Genomic DNA, 24,766 nt, shown 5'->3' with positions numbered 1-24,766 from the left:
CCTTACCACACTTTTCATATACGCTCTTCCCTCCATAACACTAACCAGCTTAACTGCCCGGTGCTCTTCTCTAGTCTAGTCTGTTGGAAGAGTCTCTCATCATATGGATCGCAATCTTTTTTCCTTATTTTGGGAAATTTTGTTTTTTGTTTGAGATAGGGTTTCTCTGTTTAATGGCCCTGGCTGTCCTGGAATTCTCTTTGTAGACCAGGCTGGCCTTGAACTCAAAGCAATCTGCCTGCCTCTGCCTCCTGAGTGCAGAGATTAAAGGTGTGGGCTACGACACCCGGCTTCTGCTATGATTTTTATTGAAACTGTTTCCAGTGCCTTTAGAAGGAAAAGTCTTGTCCATATTCCATTTAAAGTGCTGCATGTAGCGTATTGTTTTTGTCTGTGCTGGGATATTCCAAGTCCTCCTGTCTTTATAAAATTAGATATCCCATCCTGCCTTTGGGTCCATTCTGTTGGTGAGGCTTTCTGCTGCGCGTTCTATTTGTTTCTCATTTTCAGATTTGTTTTTCATTATTTGCATTTCTTGACTTGCTCTTTCAGATCTTGTATTGGCTTTCTTATTTCATTCAGCTGTTTGTGTTCTGGAACTCAAGAATTTGATTTCTTTACACATGCATTAACTCACAGAGATCCACCTGCCTCTGCCTTCTGACTGCTGCGATTAAAGTCCTGTGCTGCCACCACCCAGCTTGAATATCTTGAGTTTAGTCATTGGTTGAGTTTATTTATTCTTTATTTTAAAATCACTTTTACTCTTTCAGAGAGAGTATTTGCATGGTTAAAGGTGGTCTGGGTTGTTCTGGGATTATGGTGACTGTGGTGGATGTAAACATGTTTTTGTTTTGATCCCAATTATGAGACGGGGAACAGACTTGTGAAAGAGCAGGTGATTTTTATCCACTTAAAAGTTGAACCACTTCATCAGAGGGGCTTGGTTTTTGCTAGCTGAAACACATCCTAGTACAGATTCTGAGATGAGATATATATGAGCCCAGAACAGGCGGTTGGGGCTTTTTGATCGCTCCACTTCGAGACACTCCTAGAGAGAACCGCTCCAGAGAACGCTTTGGGGTTCTGGGTTCCGGGTTCCGGCTGCTGTTCCAGGTTCCAGCAGCAACTTTGGTGGAATTGCTGGTCTGCTGAAATCCTGCCGACTATGCCAGGGGAATCGCTCCCAGGAACTGAGTCCAAAAAGGTCTACTTCTCCTGTTCCCATGAACCTCTTCTCTCCTATCTAGGGTAGGAGGGTTGGAAGGGAGGTATAAGCAGTAAAGAACATCAAAAAAAGTAGGTTTGAAGAAGGTCGGAGCCTACAGGTGACATTTTCCTCAGCTAGACATGTGGTCAGGGCAAAAAGCATGACCAGCCAGTGTGTATGTGCTTTTAGAACTCTATCTGTAAAAACAATCACTACTAACGATGTGAGCCTGTGGTGAAAGTGCAGTGATGGTATTGTAATAACTATGTCTTAGTGACGTTGGGTATGAATGGAAAGGAAAAACAAAAAGCTCAGAGAGAGACTAGTGGTTGGTATTAGGTTGACAGAGCGGGGGGGGGGGGGCGGGAAATGAATGCACAGAGAGGGAACAGTTAGGGGCAAAGCAGGGGAGGTAAGGCAGTCTTGGCTAAAAGTTAACTGAACAGAGTGAGGTGAAAAATACGTAGTCATGATGTAGAGCCTTCCTCGATCTTGGAAGGCCACACCTAGGCCAGCCTGTTCTCTGAGGGGAAGAGGAGGCAGGAATAAAAAGAAGGCGGTATGGTGGGATAGAGTGTGAATGCAGTCTAGCCTGTTTCTTTTTGAACCGGCAGCCTGACTGGCTTGCTCTCACACCTGCCATGCGCCCACGCTGCTGCTGAAGCCTTAGCTGCCATGTCTGCACACAGTGTGTGTCACGTACGTGCTTCTGGGGAGTGTGTGTGTGTGGGGGGGGGGGGGGTTGTTTCCCATCCCCTTGTTGGATGGCTGCTGATGTGGACTTCTCTGCACCACTCTGTCTTTCTGATGCCCTTTCACTTCGTGGGTCTCTGAAACACTGCCTTTTTGTGTCTCTCTATGGTACAAGTATATTTTTTGTTCTGACGTCTTTGCTGGTTTAATGTCGTTTCACCCAGCATCGTCAATATCTTGTGTGTCAAGGTGTACATGCAAATGTGTGCACATACCTGTAGAGGCCCCACGTCGATTGGACGTCTTCCTCAAGCACACTCCACTCTGGAGGCAGAGCTTCTTAGCAGCTGCCCTGCTGTCCTCTACCCCAGCACCTGTCTCTGTCTCCTGATGGCATGTGACTGCCATACTGGCCTGGGGATCCTTATGCCAGCCATCCACAGACCCCTTTATTTACTTTTACTACCCTGGGAAGGATTTGTGTGGTCCAGTGATTTCAGGTCTTGAGTGGGAGAATGAATCTGCCTGTTGCTGAGGCTCTACAAACCCAGTCTCTCTCCCCCCCACCCACCAAGACAGTGCCTCTCTGTGTAGCCTTGGTTGTCCTGGACTCCCTTTGTAGAACAGGCTGGCCTCGAACTCACAGAGATCCACCTGCCTCTGCCTCCCAGTGCTAAGTAAGATTAAAGGCATGTGCACCATGCCCAGCCCCCCCCCCCCCAGCCTTTTTCTTAAAGTTACGCTTCCTACTCAGAGGGCTTTCATACAGGAAACCAGAGTATAGGTCAATCTTTCTAGACCATTGTGTTGTTACTACCACCTACTCTGGTTCTGCCAGTCCATTCCTGCATCTCTGAATCTTTCTCTGCTTCAGTGAGACGGCCTCTGTCCTTTCTGAACTGTGCCCAGTGTGGCTTGTTCCCTCCCTTGTACTTTATGGGGCCAGGTCAGAGCCATGGTACTGGGCTTCAAAGCAGATGTGAGTCCTGGCTGTGGTGTCTGTGGCACCTGGCCCTACCACACCCCTCACCTGGACGTATAGGCAATGGAGGTGGAGCCACCAGCCTCTCTGGTCCATGGCTCAGAAGCCAGTGATCTGAGTTGCCTGGCAACAGGGCAATAGACATTGCCGAGGCCACAGTTGTCAGGCAGCACGGCAGTCAACCACCTTTATAAAGAGCCGTGGGTCTATGGCCAATGTTGCCTTGAGCAAGGCATTTCTAGGAGTTAATGAGAAGTGTTGCTGGTAGCTTTTGAGTGGCTACATCACTACCCTGTGTGCTTGTGCAGATCGGGATGCACGCCTGTACCGTGGCTGTTGTGTTACAGGGTTTTGCCCCCTCTCCAGGTCAGTTATTGGTGCTCCCTCTTCATGGAGACCTAGCTCATCAGCTCTCCCTCCCCTCCCCGCTCCAGACTCAACTCTTGTGGCTTAGGAATTGTCCCCTTCCCCCACTCCCATGCCCGCGTGGCTGTCGCCTTCATCAGCCCCAGTTCATCTAGCCACATACAGATTCTGGGACAGGGCTGTGGAAAACTCATGAACCAAGATTTTTATTATGGTCAGAAGGTGCTTGCTCAGCCTGCTGGGAAGAGGTACATTCCAGTTCTGAGAGAAACAGGTGTTCTCCCCCTCCCCACGCCGCTTTCTGGAGTGGGCATTGTAAGGCATTTTCACACTTGGTGTTTTCCTTTTTTTTTTTTTTTTAATTAAAAAAAAAAAAGAAAAGAGAAGAAAAGAAACAACAACAACAACAAAAAAAAAAACCCCACCCAGCCCTGGAGTAGAAAGAAAGGCCCTGCAGTGAACTTTGCAGACCAAACTGAAGTGGGATGGGTCGGAGTCAGAGGGTCTGAGGGACACATGTTTCCTTTTAAAGATTGGCAGAAGCCACTGGAAGGGGGTACAAGGAGAGAACAGGGTACAGTTGACAGGAGGCCAAACTCAGACAAGGCACGCCCTGTCTTCATCATTTTTCACTTTCACATACCATAGAAATTTAAGCAAAATAGCTATTTTATATATATTTATATATCAGATATATAAATTAGGCAAATAAAGATGTCAGGAGTGCTGAGGTGAGGCACCCTGATGCCGCCTAAGGACAAGGCAGGAGGCCAGGTGTCTGGAACCTGGGGCACCAGCCCAGGCTGAGCAAAGGGTTGTTCCTTATTGCTGATTTGGAGGGCCTGGTTCTTGGGCAGGAAGCACCTAAGGGCCCTGCCTTTCAGCCCTTCTTGGTCTCTTTGGGGCTAGGACACTGTCCCAGCATGGCCAATGCCTGGCAGGGGCTACTGCTCTCAGCCCACGTGGGAGCTACCTTCGACCGCCTCCCTACATCCTCTGTGGGCTGTCTCTACAGAGACCCCACATACCATGCTGCACTGGCCAGGCAGGCTTCCTGCTGTCTCTGACAGCCCAGGTGCAAAGCCTTGCTGAATTAAAAGTGTTCCCCTTTCAAAGGGGCCTGGCTTCCTCATGTCTTTAAAAAAGGGCTTCTTGCCAAGACAGTTCTGTGGCAAGAACGCACACTTGGAAAGCAAGTCTTCTAAGTGTGTGCTAAAAATATTTACTAAACCTCATTGTTGAAAAGAAATGGAGTTTTTTTTTTTCTTAAAAAAGTCAAAAGAGGCTCCTTAGGAGGGGTAGTTCCTGGGTTTAGTGACCTGGGTAGCCCAAGGCCTGGCCAGCCGGCCTGAGTTGTAGTAACTGGGAGCTAGGGTGCCCATGGGGCCCAAGTCAATGGTAACGGGCCCAGGTGACCCAGCGACCTGGGGGCTGGAGAGAACCCAGGTCAGCCCTTACTCCTCCTATAGTGGGAGCCCCCCTTTCAGGAAAAAGGTGTGTGTGTGTGTGTGTGTGTGTGTGTGTGTGTGTGTGTGTGTGTGTGTGTGTGTGTGTCTGTCTGTCTGTGTGTGTGTGTGTGTGTCTGTCTGCATGTGTAGGTTTTGTACTAAATTGGGTGCATTAAAGAAAAGGCTGAGGGGCTATGCAGGCGCCTGTATTTGTCGCAGGAGTGGCTCAGAAGATGTTGGGGCACATGTGCCAGTCTTTCTTCTCCTTGGCCTCCCAGTAGCCGCCCTTGTACATGCAGGCCATCTCCCCGGTCAGCGGGTCCAGCCTCTTCTCGAACCATAGCGGCGCGTAACCATCTGACTCCTTCTCTGCTTGGCAGGCACAGCAGGTGGGGTGGGATGAGCTGCCTGCTGCCCTGGACATGCCCCGGGCTCACCACCCCCTCCTCACCTTCCCCGGCTACCCTGGGATTACCCTTCCCCACCCTACCCTACCCTACCCCGCTATGGTCTGCGCGTACACTCACCTTCCTCAACGCCGCAGCCCGCCGCGCAGGTCTCCAGGCGCCGTCGCCTGGACAGGCGCTGTTTCTCCTCCAGCCGCTGCTTCTCAGTGTTGGCCTCATCCCAACGCCCCTTCTCCATCAGCCGCTGGTCCGGCCGCAGGCGGCTGTCAGTGGGCGCTACACCATCCTCCTGCTCGTTGAGGGTCAGGGCCAGCTCCGAGAAATAGTACATGTTCTCCGCGTTCTCCCTGCAGCGGCGGCAACGCGGGATCGTGAGCGGCCAGGGAGGCTCCTGCTCACCCCGCCGGCACCCAGCCTGCAGAGTCCACCATCTGGGGCACTCTGCTCTCCACAGCCCTCACTTGCACGTTCTCACCCACCCTTTAGTAGCTTCGCTATGGGGACTTTGCTGAGGATTTGTCCTTTTTATGGGCATAAGGTTACCCCCCCCCCCGCGCCCCCCCCCCCCCCCCCCGCCCCTTGCCTCCGAACTCTGTTTTGCTGAGCATCAGACACAGCCACGTTAGTTGTAGTCTTGGCTATTCTGAACATCCAGGTCAGAGTTGCCTGTGTGTTCTCGTTCATTGGAGATCAAACTTTGCCCTGCTTTAGGGTTTTCTGCTTTCTTCCTTCCTACACTTCCGGTCCAACTGAGCTATGGCTATTGAGTGATTTCTGTTGTTCAGTCTTAATGTTCTTGCTCTTGTTTTTCTTTGCACAGGTCAGAACAGAGTATCAGATTTTCCTACGTTGCTTGTAAACTGCCCCCCTCTCTCTTTATATTACTACCTGCATCTTGAGGTTGTGCTGTTAGGTCCTGTTCAAATTGAAACCTCATGTGCCTGGTGACCATCAGGGGTCCTGATCTCTGTAGTTACTGTCCTTTGTTCTTTGACGTCCTCCAGCTGTGTGTGTGTATGTGTGTGTCTGTGTATGTGTGCGTGTGCGCTTGTGTGTGCTTGGTTAGTTTGTGTGGACAGGCCTTTTCATTCTTTCATTCTTTATTTTCTTTGAGATTTATGTGTATGGGTATTTTGCCTGCATGCGTACGCATATATATGCATGTACACACACACACACACACACACACACACACACACACACACACACACTGGCCTGCCTGGTGCTACAAATCCCCTGGAACAGGAGATACAGAAGATTGTGAGTTGCCACATGGGTTCACAGGAACTGAACCTCAGTCCTCTTGATGAGCAGCCAGTGCTCGCAACCACTGAGCCATCTCTCCAGCCCAATTCTTTTCTTTCTTATTCAAAACATACCTTTTGTAGATTAATTGGGAGTTGAAAAAAAAAAACTTGTCTCAATCTTATATACAAACCAGAGCACTTAATATATCCAAAATGCTAGGGTGTTTGGATTAATGTTTACATAATAAGATGTCTTGGCGATGGGACTTAGGCTAAACAGGAAATGTATGTGTGTAAAAGTGATTGAACAAAGTATTGTGAGTGTACTTGCACTCTGTGACCCCTCACCAGCAGTTGGCTGTGACTTGTCCACTTACGATGTAATTTTGCTAATCAAATGAATGTAAAATGGTATCTTGTAGTGGTTTGGGTTTGCATTTCTTAGTTACTACTGGGCTTTTAGAAAAATCTGGTTTTGGTGTGGCTCTGAGAGCTGTGTTCACTGACCTGTGTGACAGTTTTCTCACACCTGGTCACACCGTCGTCTGTGAAATTCTAGTCATGGCTATGGTACTTTTCCCCCATTGGATTATTATTATTATTATTTTTGCTATATTTGTTGAGCAGACGTTATTTGTGTTCATTTTAAATTATTATTATTTCTCGTTGTCTTTTTAAAAATGTGTATACCTGCATGTGAGTCCCTGAATATGTGAGTGCAGTTGTACTCATCAGCACTGCAGCTCCAGGCCTCTCGCCGCTGTGCTCCCCACACCATGATGATGAGGACCTGGCTGCCTGGAACTGTAAGCCAGCACCCAGTTAGATGCTTGCTTTTATAAGCTGCCGCTTCACAACAATAGAATAAAAACTAACAGGATCTTGCTCTGTATCTCCGGCTGGATGGGAACTCACTTTGTAGACCAGGCTGGCCTTGAACTCACAGAGGCCCCTTCTGCCTCTGCCCTCCCGAGCCCTGGCATGCACCGCCACGCCCAATCTTTATTCTTTATAGTAATCCTTCACCAAGTACAAGTGCTGTGGATGTATTTCCTACATTTACTCATCTTTTCTTCATGCTTTTTTTTTTTTTTGAGGCAAAGTCATATAGCTGATGCCGGCTGGCCTCAAGTTCACTATGTAGCAAGCTGGCCATAAACTTCCTGCCACCTTGTCTCTACTTCCCAAGGGCTGGGATTGCAAGTGTGTGCCAATGAGCAAATTCTATCTTGATGAACAAAAGTCCTCTGGTGGACTTACTGTGTCAGCATTGTGTCTCGGGTGTGTGTGTGTGTGTGTAGATACATTTTCATAAGGGCTAGAAGGCAGTCGTCTATCAATTCACATCCAGAGTGTTTCTTACTGCTTAACAGTCACAAGACTTGATCTCACGGTGAGGTGTGTGGATGAACTGGTTGGTTTTTCCTGTGGGATGGCTATTCTGCTGCCGCAGGCTCTTTTACTGAGCAGCCTCCTCTTTCCACAGGGTCTGCCTTGCTCTGTCATGTACCTCTAGGCACACGATTCCATTTTACTGCAGTCTCAAAGTCCTGAGACTTAGGTGGGTCTTTTGTCTGGCCTTCAAAATGTGCTGGGTTCCTTATTGTTTAAAATACATTGAGGGGATGAGGCCATCAATCAGTGGACAAGAGCACTGGTTGTTCGTCCGGAGGACCTGAGTTCAATGCCCAGCACCCACAAGGCAGCCCATGACCACCTGTAACTCCCCAGTCCCAAGTGATCTGATGCCCTCTTCTGGCCTCTTAGGGCACTGCATGTAAGTGATGCACAGATACATATGCATGACATATCCATATATAAAAGAAAAAATTAAATAAATTGAAACACTGCTTTTTTTTTTTTAATCTCAGACAAGTTTGTAGCTCAGGCTAACCTTGAACTTGGGATCCTTCTGCCTTAGACTATTTTGACTGTAGCATGTTCTGAATGAACATTTTCTTTATCTCTCACCTTTACCATTTACTCTACAGACTCTTTTGACCCAAGGTCTTTCTTCACCTCTTTACTTTTCATCTGGGAGCTTGTCTCCTGTGCTAGGACTGAGCAAGCGCACTGGTGCTCTGCCACTGAGCAGTGCCTCTATCCCCAGGAAATCGCTTTTCACTGTTTGCTCAGTCAGCCTCCTTTCCATTGCAACTTGCTTCTTCCTTCCTGAGAGTTCAGGAAAATTTGCTAGTTTGGTGGCTTCCGAGGGATGGTGGTACCCCACCCCTCAGTCTGTGCTAATAATGTCGGCCTATCAGTACCAAGGAGATGCCATCTGGCTGTCTTTAGGCTCCTGATAGTGCAGATGACAGCAGTTGGGGTACAGGATTTCAACAAGTAATAACTCTCTAAAAATCTGGCTGTTTGGAGCCATGCACAGTGGGACATGACTGAAACCCCAGCACTTGGGATGTAGAGGCATGAGGATTGCAAATTTGAGGCCTGGGCTACATAGCAAGTCCCAGGCCATCCTGAAGTGACCTGAATTTAAAAAGCTAACTGGCTACTTTAATAGATGTAGAAAGCCATCTGCTAGTTCCAGCAGCATCTGTCGCCTTCTGGGACACTGGGTTAGAAGCAGGCTAGATACAGCTCTCAGCCTTGCTGTGGACCATATGTGGTGGCTGAGGACCTGCTCACAGAGCCTGGGGGTTAATTATGCACACACTTAGGGGAATAGGCCTTCCCACTTCTCTTCAGTCTCACTATGCAGCCCAGGCTATCTTACTATGCAACCTAGCTGGCCCCAAACTTGTAACCTTCCCTAGAGTCCCAGATTTTGTATTTACTGCGATGCTTTTCTTCCGACCTATATCCCAAGGCCACAGTTGCTTACTGAACCTTGCTGCAGATTCTCAATCTCAGTTATTTTTCCTTTGTAGATCTCTCGCTCTCTCTTTTGGATTTTTGTTTGTTTTCACTCATGGTTTCCTGTGATTCATTGCCAAGCTTGTTTTTATTTGTGGCTTTGCAGGGGAAGATTCTATCCTGTCACTTTGCTCAAAGTGTCTAAACAGCATGTGCTGCCACTGGGCATCTCCATGCCCATGTATTGTTGGGTGGCCACTTTCTGCACTGGGGTGACAACCCCTGATCCTGTTTCTCTGCTAGACTGAATTCTCCAAACCTCTGTGCTTTCTGCCGGGTGGGGTTGGGGTGGCCCTATGTGCCAGTCTCCTCCCCACCCTCTTCTCTGCCTCTCTCTTGTCCCCTAATACCCAAAGATGGCACCTGGCCCTGACTCACGGAAGTGGGTATTTCCTCCACAGCAGCTTGGCTGGCAGCGTCTGGTACACGGTTTTCTGCTTCCCGTCAGAGCTAGGGCTGCTGTGCACAACCTTGGAGCACTCCATCTGCTCATCCCACGACCCTGACAGCACATAGTGGGCCTTGCCCTGGCTGTCACTCACCACTCCAGTCACCTGTGGACATGGGCGGGACACATAAGCATGCACTCTGCTCTGGGCCCACCTCGGTCCCAGGCTGTGGCCCTAGTTACCTTCCGGGCTGCCTCTTTGGAGAAGTAGCTGTAGGGTACGAACTTCATCTGGCACCGGTCCTTGGTCTTATGGTTCACGATCTCAATGTCCCCTGACTAGCGAGAGCAGGTGGTGGCAGTCAGTGGTCAGTCCCTGAGCCATAGACCCTACCTCCCCCAAGGACGGCCCTGACCTGGTCAATCCAGAGCTTGCCCACGATGATGTTGTGCACGGTGGAGGTACTCTTCCTCCACACGTAGTGGTTGCCACTAGCCTGGAATTCTAGGTGGATGGCACCTGGAGGCCAGACAGGTCAGGGGCCGTGGGTCCCTCATCCGGGCTCTGGCCAGACCACCCACAGGCCCAGGGTCAAGAACCAGAGGAATATCTGTGAAGCTTTGGAGGGGATGGGGTATAGACTAGGAGATCGATGGGGCAGTGGGCCATGCAGCTTCCCTTGGGGGCCACAGCTGGCTTTCAGATGGGCACAGCCCCCCCATCCAGGGAGCCCCGGGCCCCAACTCACCAAGAGGCATGATGGAGATGTATTTCCCCCGGAACTTGCTGGCGATGGTGATTTCCTGCCAGAGGCTCCAGCCATGCTTAGAGAACACGTGGTGGGCAGCAGATGGCGGGTGGTGGCTCACCTGAGACAAGACCAGCCAGCTGGGCATGAGCATGGCTAGACACAAGACCAAACCAGGGGAGGACAGCTTGTCCTATGTCCAGGATGTGGGCATGGCTCCATCCGTGTATCCCTGGAGTGGGCCCTGACCCAAGGCAGGTCCCCAGGAAGAATAGCGTCCCGAGTGGAAAAGCAGGTTGTCTGTGGCCATCCTGGGCTTGCCCAGCCCGTGGGGTTGTGGAATGAGTGAGAAGCCCCTGCCTGGCTCTTGGGAAACAGTGGGATGGGGGAAGCAAAGTTTGTGTCCAGGGAGTGGAAGGGCTGCTTTCCTGAGGGTTTCTGTGCCCACCTCATTTAACCCTTACCAAGTGTGGCCATTTGAAGGAGAGTGACCCCCAGAGGCCCATGTGTTTGAATACTTGGGACTGTTTGGGAAGGATTAGAAGGTGTGGCCTTGTTCAAGGAAGGTACTTGAAATTAAAAAAGCCCATGCTAGTTAGCTCCCTCTCCGCCCTCTCCTTGTGGATCAAGATGTGAGCTCTCAGCGGCTGCTCTAGGCACATGCCTTCCTGCCTTTACTACACCATCATGGGCTCTAACCCCCGACCCTATAAACTCCAACCCGTAGTTGTGTGCCCAGTTCAGCCTTTTCTTCAAGTTGTAACTAAGATGCCATGTGTCTGGCAGGTGCATCTAGCTGAGGTTGGCTCCGAACAAGTTGAGGACAGACTGGTAGAACCACATTCAGGAAAGAAGCTGGCCTGATTTCAGAGTGAGGGTCGTATCGGTGTCCTGCCATGGGCCTTGTGTGTCCCCTATACCACGGCCCCCAGTATCACAGGACTTCCTGTCATAGCACAGAACACCCTTGACTGCTACCCTGGCTCCAGGCTACTTGTGTGCTGACCTTTTTCTACCTAGAGTGGCACTGACATAAACTCTTCATGGTTGTTTCCTCTCCTCCCCCCTCATCTCCCACCCCTCCGCCCGAGATCCCACACTGCCAGGCTCTGCCTGGCCCAGCCTCTTTACTCTGCAGAGCGCCTCATGGTCTCATGACCTGGCCTTGTCCGTGTGCTTCACTCAGGGACTTGGTGAGCCCAACACTCTCCTGTGATTATTGTCTCTTTCCACGAATGGTACTTGTATGCCTTCTGTCCATCAAAAGTACAGAGACACAACCTGCCTGCCGGCCCTGAATGATGGAGGTGCTGTCCCTGAGCCTAGCTGCTACCCACAGTGGGGTGTTAACATACGCAGCTGGAGTCAGCCTCATGGGCAAGGCGAGGTCCTGTTGCCTTGTGACATTTTCATTTCAGTCTCTGTCTCTCTGTCTCTGTGTCTCTGTCTCTCTCTCTCTCTCCCTCTCTCTCTCTCTCTCTCTCTCTCTCTCTCACACACACACACACACATACACACACACTTCCCCACTGCTCACCTGAATGCTGTAGACTCTCCCTTGCCCCTCCTCCTCACGTTCTTCACTGCTTCCTCAGCAAATCCTGTCTTTCTTTTCAAAGATGCACCCAGCAGCTTCGCTTTCCCACCCCCATTCACTCTCTCCCAAGTAGATGCTGCAGCTGCTGTCCACAGAGCCCGAGTCAGCACCGGGCGTACAGATGCCTGCTGGCCTGCTTCCTCACCATGTTTCTCTTTCCAACTGACCCTCTGCTTCCCCGATGGCTTCCCTGACCACTCTGTCTAGACAGCTAGATGTACCTGGCATACTGTGCCCTGCCCCCCAACCCACCCCATGACAAGAGCTCTGTGTCTTCCAGCCCCAGCTGTGTCTCAGTGTCTGAAACACACCTGGCACCTCCAGGGCACTCACCACTGGCTGCACAAAGAAATGTGGGGTTCAGGTCAAGAACTTTCCAGGGTCTGGCCAATCGTGGAGCCATGGCAGTGCTCTAGCACAGGCCCCTCGATTCCCAGGGGTGCCCTGGTTCAGCCTCAGGCTGCAGCTGACTTATTTTCATGGGAAGTGGTGGAGGGGATGCTGACCAGGGAAGTGCCATTCCCAATGTGCACGCCCCCCCCCCACTGCCCTGGCTCCTGTCTGCCACTTTTCAGCCCAGTGGTGACCTATGCTCCAGCTGACCTGGACTCTCCAGTGACCCCTTTAAACTACTTTAGCCCCATTGTTCCCTTCCGACGCCAGACCCAACTCCATCACCCCCGGGCTCTCCTCCCGTGCTGGCCTTACCTGTTCACACAGGGAACGCAGGCCCATGTCCTCCAGACGGTCCAGCTCGAAGGTCTCCCCCAGCATAGGGTTGAAGGGCTTGGCGATGCGGTGCACCGTGGTGGAGTAGGAGGACACTGAAAAGGCAGCGACCAGGCACATCTGCTCCACCGAGCTGGTGCAGTTCACCGCCTTGTCCAGCAGGTGGTGGTACTCCAGGTCCTCCGTAAGTCGCTGGAGCATGGACAGGGGCTCATTGAAGTTCACCTGTGTGTGTTGTAGGGAGGTGGCTGTCAGAGTGCCCCCTGCGGTTTTTCAGACCCTGAGGGACATCCCTGCTGTGGTGGCACCATTACAGCGAGGTTCCGTGTCAAGTGTCTCCTGCCTCCATGTTCCCCTCAGCACATGTCGCTTGCTGATGTGCCACCTGTTGCCACACGGATGATGTGCACTGTCCCTCGTCACTCACTAGGATGCCAACTCTGTGAAAGCCATTACATCAGGTTGCCATGTGACCAGAGCTGGACCATCAGGCTCAAAGCTAGAAACAGTGGGCCCAGGGGTCTGCGGATGGGGGACGTAGATACTCCTCCCTTGTTTGGAACCACAAACCAAGTGTTCTTTCAAGGGCTCTTGTGCTATGCAGATGGGTGAAGGTGAGCCCCATTAGCCTCAGGTAAGTTAAGGTTACGGTCCCTTGGAAGGCTAGTTTTCCCTGATAACATTATCCTGTTCTGCCTACCCCCCAGGTGTGTGTGTGTGTGTGTGTGTGTGTGTGTGCGCACGCACGCGCGCACACATGGTTCACTTGGGCAATGTGGGCACAGAGACATGAAAGAGCACATGTGTCACACAGTAAAACTGGCTAGCCAGGAGCCCTCAAGCCTGCCCTTGGTGAAGATGATACTGCATCTTAGTGACTCAAGGACTCCAGATGCTCTTGGGTGGCTGTATAACCTTGCTGAGTCTCCGTTTGCCAAGAGTGGACCAAGAACAGCCCCTAAAACCTACCTATCTCTGCCACCCACATCAACCACGTGAGGACAGTGGGGACACGGTGAGGACGTCTGGGACTCCCCCAGCCCTTCACCACACAGAACTCTGCCTTGGCTCCTTCCCTCACAGTTTGAAGGCTCCTGTTCCCCCGTGGCACACCCCCTTGGGTACCATGAAGAAAACAATACCCCCAAAGTCTCGTGTGCACCACATCCCAGGGATCCCCGTGATTCCTGCGCAGAGGTGCCTACCGGCATGGGGATCCTCGAGAGCTCTCGGCCGATGCAGTTCTTCATGATGCTCCAGAGGTTAAGGCTGTAGTTGGGTTTGTCAGGGATGCGGACTCGCCTCTTGACTTTGCATGAATCCTTGGGCAAGAACGAGGCGCCATCTAACACCTGCCAGAGAAGCAGGCATGCCTGTCAGCAGGTCCCCGAGCTCCACGCTCCTGACCCTCCAAGAGCTGGCGGTAAGCCATAGGCTGGTACACTGCTTGGTGAGAAAGGCAGAGACCACTCCTGCCTGCCACATAGGAGGGCAGATCTGGGACCCAAAGGTGACATTGAAGCTTATAGTGCTGACACCACCCCAACCCTGAAGACGAGGCACCAGGCCACCTCTTGGCTCTCGTGTGCTCCCACCTCACGTACGTTATCTGATGAGGTCCAGTCCACAGAGGTTGGCCCAGTTCCACCCTCAGCTTTTCTGCAGGAAATGAAGGGGAGGCAAGTTATGGACAAGTTCTAATAACCATCTCTGGCCCCGACTGCCCTCCATCCAGGCAGCTGAGGCCGAGGGCAGCCCAAAGGCATCTTATCCGTGTCTATTTTGGGACACCGAGATGAGGGCTGAGGGACCCAGGCAGTGACTTGGAAAGGCCCTATCTACCACCATGGTAGCTCCCAGGACTGAAGTCCCGTGCAACAGCAAAACCCTCGCCTAGGGTCCTTGTACCCAGGACCCAAGAAGCAGTAAGTGGTGAGCGCTATGTCTGGGAGAGCCTTGCAGGAGCCCCATGGGCCCATTGATCCCACAGAGTGAAGTGTGTGTGTCTTCATCCTACACAGGTTCCTCAAGTGCCGGGAATGGGTCAGATACACCCCTGCTCTCCTGACCCTTGTGGGATAGACTGCCATGGCTGTAGGGGCTGCAAGGTTGAGGGAGCCTATGGACAGACAGTGCAGGTCAGCTAGGCCTCTAGGGCCTCAGGAGATGTGCAGGGGGCCCAGGGCCCTTGGGGCTGAGGATAACAGGACCACCCTGGTTGCAGAACCATAGGGGTTGATGCTGTAGGAGATGAATGGAAGGGAGGTCAGGCCTAGATTTAAAATATTTGTGAGGTATTTTGTCTTTAACTTTTTATTTTTATTTTTTATTTTTGACAGGAACCAATTATGTAGCCATGGCTGGCCTGCAACTCCCTATGTAGATCAGGCTGGCTTGAACTCACAGGGATCCACCTGCCTCCTGAGCAGTGGGATTAAAGGGGTGTACCACCACACCCAGCTTTCCCCCCCCCCTCTTTCTTCATTCTTTTTTACATTTAATATTCCCAGGAAATAGAGTTTCTGAGCTACACACACACACACACAGCTGGTTAGACAGCCCTTTCCCCAGAGGACACTGGGACGGAGCACGCTGGTCCATGGAGTTTCAGGTCAAGAAAGGATGGCTGGGACTTGTCACCAGCCTGAGCCCCCTGACCAGGACTCCTGGCCAGCCTGTCTGCTGCATCTGTCTGTCAGTACAAGCCGCACCGTGGGGCCTTCCAAGGGACCTGAGAGTCGGACGCCCTCGCTGGTCACTACTGCATGTTTGCCAGGGAATCTAGAAAACGGGCTTGGAGGTACCAAAAAACGGGAGTGGGCATCTTGTCTGTGCTCACATGATGGCGCTGTCCTGAGCAGCTGGGTTTGCTGGCTCTAACTCTCCCCCATTTTGTCCCTCCACCCTGGAAGTGGTCCAGCCACTACCTGGACCAACCTCCAGGTGCAAACCAGTCAGGGTGTTTTTTGTTTGTTTGTTTTTTACATGTAACAGACAACAGACCCTAAGCAATACTATCTTGCCTAAGATGGAAAGAATGCTCCAAGTACACAGCTGCTCAAAAGGCCAGGTGTAGCCTAAGAACCAGCAGGAGAGGCTGTCCCAGCAAGGAGGAATTCCTCCCAGGCTACTGCGGCCACAGCTGCTCAGGGAGCGCCTTACCTGTCTTCCTTGGCCTCGGTTATCACGGTGATGAAGGATGTAGAGTCTTCCATGGCGTCAAAGTACTCAGTATCTTCATCTTCCTCACTGTTCTCACCTTTGGAGGTCAAGAAGCTCCCTGGACACACACACGGCCGCTCAGCTTGCAGCCTCACCGAGCCCACGCCATCTGCCAGCCTCCGCTGCCCCCACTTCAGATGGCTGACCCTGGCCACCCCGCCCTGTGGCCAGCCGCCCTGACTTGCTTCGCTGGGATGGGGTACCTGTGACGCCCCCTATGTTAGGTAGGCAGCCACCTGACCCCTGGGCAGCCATGCCCCAGAGAGAACAGCCAGGCTTACTGAGCATTTGGGACTTTGAACTTAGCCATGGTGTGTGTGTGGGGGGGGGGGGGCGGGAGGGGGCAGGGTTGCCGGAGGGGGCAGGGTTGCCAGTTTGTGACAGGAATGGGACATATGGCACCATGGAGGGCAGTCTGCACTCCTCAGAACAAGCCCACATGAGGTCACTTTAAGGGACAGGTTTATGGGTGTCCCCTCAACCTAGAGATACAGTAGAGCTAGCTGGGAAGAGGGTGGGGGCGGGCTGGAGTGTCCCCCCCCCCCCGCCCCCACCCGCCTTGCGCTCACACACACCCTCGCTGAAGCTCTTGCTGGGGTTGGCCGGCCCGCCGGGGGTGTTGCAGAAGGCTCGCTCAAGGCTGTTGTGCTGCTTGGCCAGCTGCTCGATGGTCTCCTCCAGGTGGACGCGCTGCTCCTGCTCATAATTCAGCGCTCGCTGCCATTTCCGGCTGTGACTCTCCGCTAGTTCCAGGAAGTCCCTGCAGGCCTGGGAAGGACGGGCGGCCATGGAAGCCTTTAAACGGTGGCTTGGTTGGCTTGCCCCAGCCAGGTTCCTGTTTAAGAGCATGCTCAACCTACCGTCCCGTCTTTGCCTATTGCTCATTGCAGCTAGGTCCTCAGCTGTCTGCTACGGCATCCTTACTGGGTTCTGGGCCCCCAGGGTGACCCAAGGTAGCCTAAGTCTCTCCGACTAGTCCCTGGCTTTGGTCAAGAACGACAGCAAGCCACATATTTCCTGGCACAGAGGCTAACAAGCCTTGTTTGAGAAGAAGTGGCTGGATGTGGTGGTGCTGCCCTGAAACTCCATCCCCATGCGAGGCCGAAAGAAGATTGTAAGTTTGAGGCCAGCCTGGGCTATAGAGTGAGTTCGGGGCAAGCTGGGTGACTTATAGGCCTCTGATTTGAAACGAAAAGTAGAGAGAGGGGTTGGGACTACAGCTTAGTGACAGAGGCCCTAGGTTGGATCTCCAGTGATACACACACACACACACACAGAGAGAGAGAGAGAGAGAGAGAGAGAGAGAGAGAGAGAGAGAGAGAGAGAGAGAGAGAGAGAGAGAGAGAAGGGGAGGGGGAACTTTCCAGCAAGTCCCTTTATTGTACACACACATACCTCTGACTCTGTGTGGTGTGTTTTGAGACAGTCTGTTTTGAATCCCCTGCATTCAAATCCCCTGAGGGTTGGCCTCAGCTATCCCTGGAGTGGGGTGGGATCTAAGGTAGGGACCACTGGGTTTGCCCTTCCAGGAAATGGTTAGCCTGGCAGAAGGGGTGTGGCTGCTGGGCCCCGCCCATGCTTGAGTGCTTTCAATCGCCATGTCCCCAGCACTGCTCCCCTAACCCTGGTTGTGCCAACCCACTAGACCACTGGGCATAGGAGGGACAGTGGGGACACAGAGCTCTGAGGGCACACTCTCTAGATATGAGCTTGTAGGCCACCGTCTGCACTGCCCAGGCACCAGTGCTCATGCCCTCGGTCCCTGGGCTCTTCAGACCATTCCTATAACTCAGCACAGGGAATCACCCAGCCCCACTAAGGCCAGGTCTACTCGGCTGCAGCCCCACGTCCCTGAGCTTGTTTCCGTTCATACCAACCCTTCCCGCGGGAATTCCTGAATGGCAGAGAGTGGTGGAGAATGCGTGCCGGCGAGTGAATACTTAGCTGGGGCCCAAACTGATGGAAATAGGTGAGGATCAGATGTGATCTAGGGGCCCCCTCTAGGCAGCAGGGGCGGACCAATGTGGGTTGACTCCCCACAGCTCTGCATCAGGTGGCATTCCTGTTTTCAGCAGTCTCTAACCCTCTGTAGGGACAGCCTGAGCTGCGGTGGTCTTCCTGGCTTCCCCATAGGGATCTAGTATAACCCTTGAGAGCTGGTTGCCATGGTGTCACTCCTTTAACAGTACACTCCTAGACATCTCCCCCCCACCTCCGGCACACCCACCTCCCTGCTAAGACCTGTGCTGATGGGGAGGGGCGGGGCTGATCTGAAGAGGTAGAGGTTGACCTGGAGACACAGCATGAGCTACCCAAGAGAACTAGAAGAACGGGGTGGAAAACACCAGGAACCTGGAGGGATGGAGTTTGGCAAAGCCACTCAGCCTGGGACAACAGTGTCCACAGAGGCTGTGCTCACGTGACCATGCCTGACAGAGTGGCAGCTGGACCAGTGGCTACAGCAGCCGGTAACTCTTTGCTCATTCTGTCCCAGGAACAAGAAGCAGTGAAGGGGGTGCGGGTGGGGGGGAAGAGGCACAAGACTCTTTTGGGAGCCCTGTGAGGTGAGTGGGGAGAGACATCCACCCTCCTACAATGGGATGGGACTTCAGTGTTTCAGAGGAAAACACTCCCTTTTCCAGGGTGATCCTGATGGGTGCTTCCTCACATTCTTCCCTGCCGCCCTTTGACTGAGGGCACAGAGGGTCCCTTTTCTGAGGGGACAGGCACTACCCAGGTCAACAAGCAGGTTGGGGTTTGGAATCTGTCCCCTCTACATAGCTGAGCACCTCCCACTAGGATGCCCTACCTTCCACATAGACACTTCATTTTCCAGATTCCTCATGTATGGGCGTCCTGGCAGCTCTACAGACGGCCCCACTCACTTTCTGCCACCCTCTAGGGCTCCTGGGGCATGCCAGTGAGCAGCGACATGGAAGGAATACTTGTTTTCTTATAACTCATGGGATTTAAAACAAGACCCCCTAAGGGAGGCACAAAGCAAACCATGACAAATGGGAGCCCAAGAAGGTCATGCCAACGAGTCCCATAAACTGGCATCAGAGGCCATGCGGTGTGGGCTTCCTGGAAACAAAAGCAAAAAGCATTCCCCTCCCCCACCTCCTGGGTGGTGCTCCTTCCCAGTCTTCGTGCCTCCCTCACCACGTAGCTTTACTGCCTGCCACAAGGGAGCTACTGACCCCTTACTTGGCAGGCCTAGCTCGGCTCAGAGGTGTACGGGGCGTGCTCACAAGCACTGGGGTAGCCATTTCTGTAGCGAGTTCGGGGATGGGGGGGGGAGGTCTGAGTCCCTGTGTTTGTCACCCGTTGTGTCTTCCGGGACACGGAGCTAGTGCCGCTAGTTTATGCTGTTGAAGCAAAATCTCTATTGCTGTCCCCAAGCCTCTTGGTGACACAGACCACGTGGGATCCACTGGTCTTCCAAGGGTGGACTGGAGCCTCAGGAGATGCTTACAAGGATGCTGGGAGTAAATCACCTTTAAGTAGAAGCTCCCAGCCCTGGCCTCGGAGAGAGAGACTGCCTCAACAGCGCAGCAGATTGCTCAGACATACCGTGGCTGTATGTTACCTCTGCCTCCCTTGCGCTTCCCACGGGGCCCATGGGTGCAGAAATGGGAAGACAGTCAGACACCCCACAGCTACCTGGGCCTCATTTGAGCCATGTGGCTAGAGTGGGTAGGTGCAGATCCTAGCATGTCACAGTTGGCTCAATGGCCGTTGTTACTGCATTGGTGGGGCTCCTTGCACAGACGGGCTGCCCTAGTCACATGCCCATCTGCCCCTCCACCCCCCCCCCCCCCCCAGCACACATACCTGTTTTCCATCCCCAGCTCCCAGGGTCCTCTCTGCTGCCACTGGCCTTCTCCAGGCCTCATCCTGGCCACACCGTGAAGAGACAAGAGGCAGCCTGGCCCTGCTGCCCTGGAATGCTGAGCTGGGCAGTGCCCTAAGGGATGTGTCCACTAAGCTGGATTAAGCCTGGGGCCCAGCAAGGGGGAAGGGGTGAGGGAGCACGGTGGGGGTTGGGTAGAAAAAGCCTAGCTGACCCTGCCAAGGCCGGACATGGCCACACTTCCTGTGAGGTTCTGCCACACCTCTGTCTAGGGCCAGAAAGTTCTTTCTCGCCCACCAGCAGGAGACAGGTTGCCCCAAGATCTCCCACTCACATGGGCAGCTCCCATCCTGGACCCTTGGATGAAAAGGTGACCGGAATCCACCTGGGACCCAGTGCCTGTGCCTGGGTCCCCTGTGAGCACCTTGCCTCTCTCATCCTATTTTGTCCCTCTATCTCTGAGAACTCAGCCTCCTTGTGGGGTGAAGGACCTTGACCTGGGGTGCCTACAGTCCCTGGGGATGGGGGTAGAGGTTCAATTCCCAGGCATTGCCCCTCCCTCCAACTCCCCAGGGCTATGAAAGGGTGACAAGGGAATGTAGCTACGGCTCTGGGGTCCCTGTGAGATAGGCATGGAACCTACTGAAATGCCCCCAAAACAGAGTGAAAACTTTTAAAATGGCAGGCCTCCCACGTTGGCCTGGCTCCACTTGGATCCAGGATGGAAAGTCCAGACCTTGCTCACCTTGCTGGGGACCCTCCTTCCTTAGCAGGTGTCCATGGGGGATACACAGTTTCTGACCTGGAAACCTCTGCCCGTCGTACCCAGGAGGAGGACAGGCTCTAATCGCTTTTGCTGTTTCTAATCCTAATCCTGCCTGTGACCTCCCACAGTTCCTCACACAGGCGGGAGCAGCAGCCATGGGTTCAGCCTGCGGGGGAGGGGCAGGGGGGGTCAGCCTCTCAGGCTCATGGGAGGGTCTATGAAGTGGATGTCAGTGTCCACTCGAAAACCCAATCTCCATAGTTATCTCCATCCTCGACGGTAGGAGAAAGGTACCAGAGGAGTCCTGAGAGCTAGGGTGGGCAGTCATGGGGCCCACATAGGTGGGAGATAGCCAACTGTCCAGAGGGAGGGTCTAGTCCGTGTGGCTGGCTCTGTCTTCAGCTACCAGCCCACACGATAGGATCCAACAGCCCTGGGTGAAGGGAGGGCGGGAGGAATGACGTGACCTGCTCTGTACCCCATGTCTGCTCTACAGCTGTTCTTGGGTGTCTAAGCTCCTGTGTAGACTTCTCCCTAAGATTCTGGGGTTGAGGCTGCAACACTGATCCTCGTGTAGCCCTTCAATGGCCTGGGAGCTCAAAGATGGTAAATAGGCAAGCAGGGCAGAGGCACAGTCCGAGTGTCCCCCTCCCACTTGGCCACAGCTCACACACACCGGGACCAAGAGGGTCCTGCCCTCCCATTGAAGACTGAGTAGCTTGCTGGCCCATACATACGAGAAGCCCTCGCCTGAATGCGCTCTCACAGGCAGGAGGGGGCCGCGCTGCCACAGGCCCCATTTGGTTACTATTTTGGAAAATGCCTGGCCATCTTAGGTGTCCAGAATCAAGAATGGAGACCCCAGGAGCTGTAATGGGGGGACTGGGGTCAGTTCAGAGGCCCAGTGGCCTGGTGAACTACTATGCTGTCATCGCTTCTTCCTGGCCGCCTCCAGGTCAAACCCGAGGGTAGTGATGCCACATCGTCCTGTTCCGGATATTCCAGGCTGTGCACCACCCAGGTTCTAGGCCTTCCCTGACACAGGTGGGCTCTCCTGGCTGTGACTCATGCTGAGTATTGGGGAGGCAGCTCTGTGCTTCAATTAAAACTCCGAAATAGCCTTTCCATATTCAAAATAGTTCACCCCTCACAGGCACGAACGCACGCCATCTGGCTGCTGGCTCGCCAGCTGATTTCAGACAATTCTGGAATCTATTTTTAGTCCACCTCCCCAGACCTGAAGTGAACAAGCTGTCGGGAACAGAATGCTGGTCAGCTAGCAAGAGCCTGTTCCTCAGTCCCAGGAGAGCCAGGGCAGCACTGTGTCCATGGCCCACACCCTGCTGGCCCGGCCGTAGGAGCCCATGTGTCTCCTGGTCGGTGAGTCAAATGAGGCTTTGAGGATGTCCCAGCCATCCCCAGTAGCAAGTGGCTCCTCCTGTCACTGTCCTCCTGTGCCCCTCAGTCGTCAAAGGTGGGACAGGATCTCTGCATCTGCCTGTACCTACTCGCCCGCCCTAACGCCCCATCCTTGTATCTGTCTCCCCCTTATATTCTGCGCTTACAACTAGCTCATCCTCCCAGGTCGAGCCCACAAGGTGACCCCCACCCTGTGGGCTCTCCCAACACCCTTGTGTCAAGATTTTCCGGGTTCCCCCTACTACTCCTGCCAACCCTTCTCGAGGAGCCTGGGTCTGTATTGTAAGACACGAGTCCAGTGTCAGTTCCGCCTCCAGGCTGCTTCTGCTGTGTTCTTGGATGGCCTCCAGCCCTTTAGTCGGGGGCTCCCCTTTGGCCGGCTTTGCCCACTTTTTTGTCTGCATGAGCCCTGTTCTGGGGAAAGAGTCTGGGGGTATCCCTCTGGAACTGGGGTGAGCGTCAGTGTCAGGCTGTAAAAGTCCTCATTCTCCTGGCTGGGGCCTGCGCTTTGAAGGCTGTTCCCGTAGCCTCTGTTCCCACTCATGAGGGATCTCAGCCGACTCAGTCCTCAGCTTGGAGTGGCACCAGGCTTTCATGATGGCATGACCCCCACCCCCACCCCCACCCCCATACAGGATGCATGAGCCGTCTCCAAGTGCCTGTCCTTGCCTCAGGGACAGTCCATTCTCCAAGCAGGAAGATTTGTTCAAATGTAAACCAGATTCATTTGCTCATTCTGAGAGGAAGACAGAGGCAAAAGTGGCCACTCTGGGCCCCCAACTAAATATGGACGATGATGACAATTAAGCTGCAGTGACACCAACTTTACATGGCTGTTGTGAGGAACAAAGTCTCAGGCGAAAAGGGAAGGGCTGTAGCTGCCACCAAGCGAGCAGAGTGACCCTCTCCCCCTCCCCCATACCACAGGCCAGATGCCGTCATCACAGGGCAGACTTGTGCTACACTATGAGGTGCACCCCCTGGTTCCCAGGCGTGGTGGCAGTGGTGATGAGGACATGTCCCTATGCTGAGATTGATGACGCACCTCTCCACGGCTCACAGGGGCTCTTCCACAACTCCCCCCACCCCCAGGCCCCCCAGCCTCCCTCCCTCAGCTAATCTCCTAGTGCTGTGAGATTCTCCCCTAAGCAGTCTAATTCACAGTTACCAAGCAATCATTCAAGCAGGATTTGCTGGGTTGGCTTTTATCAGCCGAAAATTTATCCACTGGGGAATTCTGCCAGACACGGAGCAATTCATTCATTTGCTCCCCTTCCTTTAACCATCTCCCTTGGCTTCTCTCTTTCTCCTCTCCTCTCCTTTCTCTCTCCCTCCCTCCCTCCCTCCCTCCCTCTCCCTCTCGTTTGCTGAAGTCCTATGCTGGGCCCTGCAGCAGGCACAGAGGTCACAGGACACGGGGCTGCCAAGATGCTGCCCTTTCAGGGAGTACGGGTCAAGTGCTATGGTGAACAGCTGAGCAGCATAGGAAGCAGCCTGGGCCAGGGATGATGTCTGACGTAAGTGGAGGGAATGCAGGAGAGGAAGCACGGCTATGGGGGTGGGGGGATGGGGTGGGAAGGTGAGGGAGGGTGGTTCTGCCCACCCATGTCCAGCCAATGGGAGGTATGGGCTCATTTCCTTCCCTGAGGCAGCAGGCTGTGACTGCCCTGGAATCAGAGAGGCCAGGGCTCACCTCGGCACTATGACCCTGTGTCTGCCTTTGTCCTGCAGCCACTACCTCTGCCCTCTGCTCCCATGGAAGAGGGGTGCCCATGACTGGCACCCAAGAGCCACTCTCCTGTGAGGTGTGGTTGGCTGGACCTGGACTGACTTCCGGAACTCTCTTTCCATTGGTCCCTCAGATGGGACAGATTATCCCCTCCCCACCCCAGTTTGTAGGTCCACCACTAATGCGTGTGACAACACATCACTAGGAAAGGTTGGCTGGCTGTGAGCTCCAGGGGCAGAAAGAGCCTGCGTGTTTTCTGCACCAGCACAGCTGTGGTTACGTACCCATTGGGCAGGTATATACAACCACATGACTACAGTGTCCGCTAAAGGTAACAGGGTTTCATTGCACCAGCAAAGGCACTGTGGTGTCCTCAAACACAGGGTGAGGCATATTGGGCAGGAGGTAAGAACACTATCCTACTGTTTGGGGACAGTGGGTACAAGGGCCTGTACCACAAGCCACAGAGCCTGGACTTTTGGGAACTGTTGGAGGGATATCTCTTACTTGTCCCACTGGTAGTTTGGAATAAAAAAACTCCATGACCCGACTCCTCTCAGGAGTGTAAAGGACCTTCCTTCCAGAGGCCAAATAATGCCAGATTTGCCATCACCTTGCAGGAAGCGGCAGGCTCAACCTGGGGAAGCAGCCAGTGTTTGGCTCTTGGCATTGGGTCAAGGGGGGGTGGGTGGGTAGGGGTGTTCCTAGCAGGGCTTGTTGGGCCAACTGGCTCTCATTTTTTGTTCTATTAGGACCCAGACACTTGCAAGGCCAGGGGTGGGGTGGGGCGGGGCAGGGAGACTCTCCCCTATTTCAAGGGGAGTGCAGAGGGAGTTCCAGACAGGTGTGGGCTGCTGGAAGCTTCAGCCAGTGTCATAGTCAGGGGCAGGGTGGGCAGTCAAAGTGCAGGCAGTCCTCCACAGTGGGAGGGGGAGGGGAAAGGGTTGTTTGTTCCTCCCTGCCCCTCCCCACCTGCCCACAAACAGCTGGAGAGCTCTGATCTCCCAGGAGAATCTGGGTAGGAAGTCAGCCACAGTTATCAGAGGCCAGTTGGTATCTGAAGCCGAGGCAAGCACAGGTATTCTAC

The 24,766-nt window shown here is 53.4% G+C and overlaps 1 protein-coding gene across 3 annotated transcripts in view; it reads right to left on the bottom strand.

The window, feature by feature from the left end:
* Window positions 1–3,431: 3,431 nt before the first annotated feature.
* The window catches only part of OSBP2 (oxysterol binding protein 2), a 148,566-nt gene continuing 127,231 nt past the window's right edge, over window positions 3,432–24,766 (bottom strand). For 2 of the 3 annotated variants that reach the window (XM_084799738.1, XM_084799740.1), the window contains 11 exons: window positions 16,488–16,680; window positions 15,853–15,970; window positions 14,286–14,349; window positions 13,896–14,042; window positions 12,670–12,915; window positions 10,365–10,485; window positions 10,032–10,135; window positions 9,859–9,954; window positions 9,606–9,781; window positions 5,227–5,453; window positions 3,432–5,068 (listed from right to left, as the gene is read on the bottom strand). In XM_084799738.1, the coding sequence (XP_084655864.1) occupies window positions 4,926–5,068; window positions 5,227–5,453; window positions 9,606–9,781; window positions 9,859–9,954; window positions 10,032–10,135; window positions 10,365–10,485; window positions 12,670–12,915; window positions 13,896–14,042; window positions 14,286–14,349; window positions 15,853–15,970; window positions 16,488–16,680 (1,635 nt within the window). In that variant the 3' untranslated portion in view covers window positions 3,432–4,925. The remainder of the gene's footprint in view (window positions 5,069–5,226; window positions 5,454–9,605; window positions 9,782–9,858; window positions 9,955–10,031; window positions 10,136–10,364; window positions 10,486–12,669; window positions 12,916–13,895; window positions 14,043–14,285; window positions 14,350–15,852; window positions 15,971–16,487; window positions 16,681–24,766) is intronic. The other variant, XM_084799739.1, reaches the window with a different exon arrangement.

This window comes from Acomys minous, assembly GCF_964271855.1.
Source record: "Acomys minous genome assembly, chromosome: 10".
Classification (NCBI taxonomy): domain Eukaryota; kingdom Metazoa; phylum Chordata; class Mammalia; order Rodentia; family Muridae; genus Acomys; species Acomys minous.
This window is presented reverse-complemented; position numbering and strand designations above follow the sequence as displayed.